Raw genomic sequence first — 7,649 nt, forward strand, 5'->3', positions numbered from 1 at the left:
TTTGAAATGAAGACATTCTAGTTCTTTGGTGTTAGAATTGTTTATGGTGGAGGAATTACTTCTGATAGAATCTGTGATTGAATGATGCCGAAATCAAAATGACCATGTTAGAAAACTCCACCTCCATACAAAGATCAATCTGCTCCATACTGTGATGAGTATATATTTGTGTAGATAAATGTTATGTAAGGACACAGTTGTTAATGTTTTACTCTTGGACGCTCACCATAGGATCACAGGTTTTTCCTTATATAGTACAAGAATCAGTTCTGTAATGAAAAACTGCTACAAAAGACACTGAAGTTTTTGCTGTTGTGATTCTGAGGTGGTGGATGGGAAACAGGAGCTGAGCAGATGCAGCAGATACAGGCTGGATGTGGTCAGAAATCTCTCTGCTCAGGGTTTCCTTCCTGGCAGGGATGTCAACCTCACTGATCTGGAGCAGGAGAGCTGTGTGGACGGCTGGAGCTACAGCAAGGACATCTACCAGTCCACCCTGGTCTCTGAGGTCTGTGTCTTTGTCCTTCTGTACCTGGAGGCTTTTTTCAATTCAATTTAAATCACTTGGCCAGAATTTGTAGCTCAGGTTTGCCAAATGACAAAGACATTGACTCCTTGTGGTTCATTCATTAAAGCGTTGAATTGATGTTAGGTGAACAACCTGCTAGAATGAGAGAAAAGAGACAACCCCAGTATCGAGAGCAATAATAGTCAAAACAATCAAGATTGTTGCGCAAGGGCAGAGAGTGAAGTCACAGCTCGTTCATCAATCTGCAAGGTTCTTCCCTCTGCTGCCCGCTTATTCCCAACGTTGAAGTAGGCGGTTACATTCTCATTCCATGATACAACAAAGCAAGGTTTACACTGGTGTATGTGTGTGTGTGTGTGTGTGTAAGTATGCTTCTATGTGAGCTGAGAAGGTAGGAACGCTATAAGATAAGATATTCCTCCAGCCCGAAGGCCAGAGACCTTGAAGACAACTCAGAGCGGCGCAGTTAAAATGTCTTCTCAAAAGTACAAGGTGCAAGGATTCGTGGCCTGGCAGGCGTAAAGCAGCGAACAACACAAACATGCATGAATCAACGATAACTTGCAAAATGTTAATTCCCATTATACCAAGTACTAATCTTTAATATAAAGTACAAATTTACTTATCAATTGATCATGTGTGGATGTTTCAGTTTGACTTGGTTTGCAGTGAGCAGTGGAAAAAGCCTTTCACATCCACTCTTTTATTCTTCGGAATTTTATCTGGAAGCCTCATTTCAGGAACCATTTCAGACAGGTAAAGTTAAAGCAACTTGTGAGTTTTTATTGCTTTTTATATGTGAACTTATGAGGTTTATACTTGTCATTCAACTTCTCATCCTAGATTTGGAAGAAAGCCTGTCTTATTCATGACCATGGGAGTTCAAGCCATTTTCACTTTAGCTGCAATCTTTTCGCGTTCCTGGGTAGTCTTCGTCATCCTCTTTTTCCTCAATGGTTTAGGACAAGTCTCCAATTTTGTATCTGCTTTTGTATTAGGTAAATGTGCACATTTTATATTTCACATGCTACAATTAACATTTTCTAAACTGTTATTGAGGGAATATTTTTCTTTCTTTGTGCAGGCAGTGAGATCCTCACTGGAAAAGTGCGGGTCCTCTTATCCTTGGGTATAACTCTGAGCTTTGCTGTTGGCTACATGTTTTTGCCTCTCTTCGCTTACTTCTTAAGGGACTGGACATCTCTCATGTTGGTTGTGTCTTTGCCTGGCTTTCTGTACCTGCCCTTGTGGTGGTAAGTGTATTTAATGATGACAACTTAAGCTGAACATAAAAATATGTAGAAAACTGTAAACTAATGAATATTTTAATGAAACACATTTTTTGTACTTGAAGAATAAAGCTTAAAGGTGTACAGGAGGATGTTATACTTCCGGGTGGATCATCAAAACTATTGGTCCTCCCAAATGTCAATCATTCTGGTGACGCAAGGCCGTCGTACGTGCTCGTCCCTTGGTAGCGTGGATCTATTAGTTTTCACTTTCTGCGCATGCGCGCTTTCAGGTGTATATGGTGAGCTACGCCTCTAGCTCGCTCGCAGTTCTCACCGGGTACTTTGAAAATGGCAGAGGGTCTGTCAGGTTTAGGCTACAGACATTTATTAAATCTGCAAGAAAGAAGAAGACAACAAGAATGAACATTGGTTTTACTCGCGAGGAGAATGAACAGGAGGCGCCCAAGTTACACCTCCGACCCACTCTGCGCTCCCTGCCATTCTCCTGCGCTTTTATTTTAGATTAACAAATGGGAGGGTTTACACAGGAAAAAGAAAAACATTGCTATGCTAGACATTTGTAGAGAATGGCAGTCTCCCCTGGAGGTGTGGGATTCTACCGAGACATCAGCTGAGGCAAGGTTGCAGTGTTCTTGCTTATCAGCCTCCGTCAGGGTGCCCCTGCCAAGGCAGAACACATGTTTGTACAAAGTTAAAACAACAGCGTCTGAGTTACGCTGCGAAATAAAGACAGAAGGAATAAGATTGAGATTAAGCATGAATATGGAAACTATATATATAAAAACACTCTGACTGGGTCGCAAGAGAAAAAGTGTCTTCGAAGTGTATTAGAAGAAGAGAAAGGCTTCGGAAGAGAGAAACAAGACCAGAGTGTTTTTGGGAGATTCTTTCACACAATGGCGTGCACTGAAAGCCCAGGCTGGGCTTCCCACTGATGCTTCAGTCGGCAAGTTTCTAATCGACAGGTAAAGTTTGGCATTCTATTTGGAGGAATCCATTTCAAATCACTTCCAGTAAAAGTTATCTACGTCTATATTGTAGCTTTCCAGGGTTGATTAGTTTATTTTGTAAATTGCATAGTCAGTAGTTATTACGGCATGTGTGAGCGATGTGAGCGACGCCGACTTGTAAACAGAGCGTGCACGAAGAGAACTGGGCTCGTGCATGTCTCTCGCACATGTTTTAGTAGGCGTTCCGTCTGGGGAGCAGGTAGAGCGTTGCGCATGTGCATTTTTTCAAAAGGTGGAGAGGGTGGTTCTTTCCTAAAATTCGGGAAAATCCTTCTGTACACCTTTTACTAAAGCAGGTAGTACAATTGATAGCATATTTCTAGGGGGTGGCTCCTAATAATTACACCTTTTGAATAGATCTGAAAATGTGTCCAACACTGTCTTTTCATTTGAAATTTAATTGAATACTGTGAGAGAGGGCATACATGGATCCTCCATAAGGCCCTGGCTATGGTAGGCGGAAACAGATGGACAGTCTAGTGACATTCCGCCTGCCAATAAATCCGCCCTCTTGCAATCACTTAAAAGATCAAATTTTCCCATAACCACCCTTCACTTGACTCATGTATTCACTTTGACCTGTCAGACACACTAAGCCACAATTATTCAATCTATGTTCACCTTTTTGTGCTTGAATGACCGTTCGTACTCTGGGCTCTGTTTGAGGCAGGTTCATCCCAGAGTCTCCTCGCTGGCTGCTCTCTCAGGGGAGAGCAGATGAGGCAGAGGCCATATTGAGAAAGGCTGCCAAGAAGAACAAAGTCGAAGCTCCACAAACTATCTTTGACGGTGTACATGTAAGTTGCCTTCGACTGAAATCATCCAGATCCTGTCAGTAAAAGTGTGTCAAACATGAACATCAGCTTCAGATTGCACAGAGCAGACACAACATTAAAAATAAAGCATGTATTTGGTGAAATCACTGCTCAAGAACAATGTCATGGTTTACTGAATCACCATTTAGAATAAAATGCATGTATTTGAACTGTGGAAGGGAAGTGGAGAAAATTGCACAGGACAAGACGTAAACTCCACACAGAAATCTCCCCAAGCACAATTGTTATGCCCCAGCATCCAAGCTGCTGGAATGTGACATAACTGCCATCCTTCAATGGTCCAAGCCACACAAAAACAGTTTCTCAGTGAAAAAGTGATATTTTCTTTGCAGTTTATTTAGAAAGTGCTCTTGTGATGAACACAAAGTGAGCTCTCTAAAAGGAGTGAGCTCAATAAAAATAAACATTGTTAATTTTACTCTTTAAGTTCCTGAGGTAAGTCGGACTCCTGAAAGCATAAAGTCTGGCCTCCCTGACAAAAATTACCAAGAGAAAAATGTTGAACTTCAAGTAACAGCTCACTCCACTCCAAAGCACACATTGCTTGCTCTTTGCCGGTTGAGGCATGCTAATAGTAATCAACATCATAAGCAATTTTCTTTTCAGGGAATCATTCTATGAATAAAACTCTTTTGAGAAATAAACTGAGAATTGTATCCAATTTAAAGAATTCTTAAGTTATAGTGATTATCATAATGATGTTAGCAGGTGGAAAAAGCACATCAGGATGTTTATTTACAATAGCTGGAAAGTACTGATTAGATAAATAAAGGAATAATGTAATAATAGTGATATTTCAATTGATGTCTGTCAGGTTTAGGCTATAGACATTTATTAAATCTGCAAGAAAGAAGAAGACAACACGAATGAGCTTTGGTTACTCGCGAGGAGAATGGCCAGGAGCGTGTCCAAGTTACACCTCCTACCCACTCTGAGCTTCAGACCATTCTCCTGCGTTTTTATTTCATTAAACAAAGGGGAGGGTTCACAGGATATACATCATAGAAACAAACATTTTGTATGCTTAGCAGTTTATCAACCATAAGTACAATCTCAGGACATCCCGCGCGCATGGGACGCTGCTAAATAAAGACAGAAGAAATAAGAGATTAAGCATGAATATGGTAACTATATATAAAAACATTCTAACAATGTCCTACCCAGAAATGAGAAGAGTGTAGAAAAAAATGTGTTATGAATATTTAACTCAATTGCATCTGCTGTTAGTGTCCAAATTTTACTCCAGTAAAAGTTCTGTTTTTTACAATGGTCCAGTTACTCAGTATAACATTTGATTGAATGTGTGATTGTGACATTATCCTGGCATGTTTTCATATAAAACAGAACATTGGATGTGTAGTCCATTAACTCCCCTGTGCATACATGTCTGGAGCTGTAGGATGGCATTTTCAGATCAAATCTGTACGTAACTCACTTCAGACATTGTTCTTAGTATGAGTGGTCTGTATCCTGGTGTGAGAAACAGGGATAGATGATCTGATTGTCCAAGGTGGGGGAGGGGGGAGACGTTATATGCTTCCTTGATGTTGCTTTAAGAATTATCCAGTATGTTATGACTTCTCAATGCATATGTGACACGCTGGTAAAACTTAGGAATTACTATCAATGTGAGTATTAGATGACGTCCATATGTGTCCAACCATAATTCAACATCCATCATTTGTTTAGCAGCCGGCGAATGTTGCTTTCCTCAGATCTGAACAGCATTGCTGAAACAGAGGCTACTTCTAACACTGAGGCAATATAGTTGCAGGGTGATGAGGAACCATCAAAATATGACATCTTCACCCTTGTGAGGAATGCAGGACTCCGAAACATAACTGTGATCCTCTGCCTGTTGTGGTGAGTATCCATACAGACCAACTGACACAAACCGATAATAAGCTGTAATTTGCAGTGGGATACAAATGAAGGACTAATGACTAATGACACTTCCAGTAAAACCTACTTGATATTTTTCCAGGTTCACTATGATTACCGGCTACGCTGGACTGTCCCTCAACACATCCCAACTTCATACTGACCCATACATCAGCTGCTTCATCTCAGCGGCTGTAGAGGTTCCAGCAGCCATTAGCAGCTGGTTGGCTCTGCAATACCTTCCTCGCCGATTGGCTGTAATTTGTATAATGGTGCTTGGAGGAGCATCACTTTATAGCATTCAACTGGTTCCTCAAGGTAAACTATAAACACTGACAAAACAATCGTCTGCAATTTCTCAATATCTACTGTAGTTTCTTCAATACTTTAACTTAAGGGAGCTGGAGCTGGCTATATGGTCTAAGCAGAATAAACCTTGGTCACAAAACAGTCACACACACATTCACACTTATTGTCAATTTTAGAGTCAATAATTAAACCCAAACAATTGTTTTTAAAGTGTGGGGAGAAAGAACCACACCTTGGTTTTTAGTCCCAATGTGCATGACAATTATGTTCCTTTCTCCTTTTCATTAATATACACTTACACGTCAACAATTTAAACCCTAACCCTAACAAATACAGTAATCTTAGGATCTATTGGAATCCACTCAAATAAGGGCCATAACCAATTATATTACTTTCTCCTTTTCTTTAATATACAATTGCACATCAACAATTTCACATTATATGGGTTGATGTGTCAAACAGTAATAATGAGAGGACGTGAACATTTTAACATAACTTCTGATTGTCAGAGTGACAAACAGACTGTTCTCTTTTCTAAAATATGTCTCTCCAGCTATACACAGGTTTATATGGTCTGGAGGAGCCCATATGCTAATGCTGGTATTTAATATATTCAAAGAACAATGTTGTGGCAATATTTTAATGAAAACTCTAAGGGTACAACAACAGGTACTCCTGCACTCTGAGAATATTAAAACACTGCACCATTGACTGCAGACTTGTCTTGTTGTTTGCACTGAGGCAAGAACGTGTTTCCAATGCACTCGACCACAGTTGATTTTAAGACCAGCAGGTGGAGTACAATAATTAAACAAGATGAGCATTAAACATCCTGTTCCCATGTCCTGTTTGTCTTCTCTCACTTTAGATTTGTCAAGTCTGTCTATGACTCTGGAAATGGTGGGAAAATTTGGTGTCACAGCTGGTTTGTCCCTGATGTATGTGTACACCGCTGAGCTTTACCCAACAGCACTCAGGAACACGGCAACGGGGATGTGTTCAGCCGTGTCTCGAGTTGGAAGCTGTATTTCACCATTTATACTAGAGCTGAGTGAGTACACTGAACTGAAGGATCAATAACAGCAAATTGTTTTTCCACTCCATGATTTTTTTGAACCTAGTGCAATGGTTCAAGCCTTTCTCTCATTATATTTTTCTCCACTGCCTTGTGCAGGTGTATACTCTAAGTACCTGCCTCAGATTGTACTGGGGACTCTTTGCTTCCTGGCTGTCTTTGCCACGATATTCCTACCGGAGAGTTTTGGCCAGCCTCTTCCTCAGACTATTCAGCAGATGCAAAAAAGAGAAAGGTGAGACGCTCAAAGCAGCTTCTTGATGCGTTATATGCATGTAACAGTCATGTAACTTAATGTGATTTGGATTTTATAGTTCTTCTGATGTAAGAATCACAGTAAAAACAATTCTCATTATAATGAAGAGGCTCTGATATCAGTTATAATGATATCTGTGTATAGAAATAGTTCATCATCCATTGTCACAATTTTCCTTATGTAGAACACCAAAATAAATAACACCTTATTTCCTGTGTCTCTCAACAGGATAAAGTGCCCGTGCATGAAGAGAAAAGCAAACTCAAAGTCTGTGGGGATGCTTGAGAGTCAGTTTTGATTGTTTGTAATTAGAATACATTTGAAGAAATGTTTTGTATCTGTAGGGATTTCTTACATCATAACGATCACATGGTACCATTTATGTTGTGTTTTGGCAGTTTAGCTATTAATAATGATCAATGAGCAACGGTGTAAAGACATTGTAGTGCCCCGATGTCGGAACGGGATAATGCCACTTCGTAGCTGACTGCTTTGAGTGA

At 40.2% G+C, this 7,649-nt stretch overlaps 1 protein-coding gene across 1 annotated transcript in view; it reads left to right on the plus strand.

The window, feature by feature from the left end:
• Positions 1 to 7,132, plus strand: part of LOC308139499 (organic cation/carnitine transporter 2-like) — a gene marked incomplete at both ends in the record, with an annotated part of 7,718 nt that extends 586 nt beyond the window's left edge. Inside the window, 9 exons of the mRNA XM_080508960.1 lie at positions 326 to 508; positions 1,182 to 1,285; positions 1,373 to 1,527; positions 1,614 to 1,782; positions 3,463 to 3,589; positions 4,056 to 4,063; positions 5,613 to 5,827; positions 6,687 to 6,869; positions 6,993 to 7,132. Coding sequence (XP_080365086.1) covers positions 326 to 508; positions 1,182 to 1,285; positions 1,373 to 1,527; positions 1,614 to 1,782; positions 3,463 to 3,589; positions 4,056 to 4,063; positions 5,613 to 5,827; positions 6,687 to 6,869; positions 6,993 to 7,132 — 1,284 coding nt within the window. The remainder of the gene's footprint in view (positions 1 to 325; positions 509 to 1,181; positions 1,286 to 1,372; positions 1,528 to 1,613; positions 1,783 to 3,462; positions 3,590 to 4,055; positions 4,064 to 5,612; positions 5,828 to 6,686; positions 6,870 to 6,992) is intronic.
• Positions 7,133 to 7,649: the final 517 nt, after the last annotated feature.

Source organism: Blennius ocellaris, assembly GCF_963422515.1.
Source record: "Blennius ocellaris genome assembly, chromosome: 14".
NCBI classification, from domain to species: Eukaryota; Metazoa; Chordata; class Actinopteri; order Blenniiformes; family Blenniidae; genus Blennius; species Blennius ocellaris.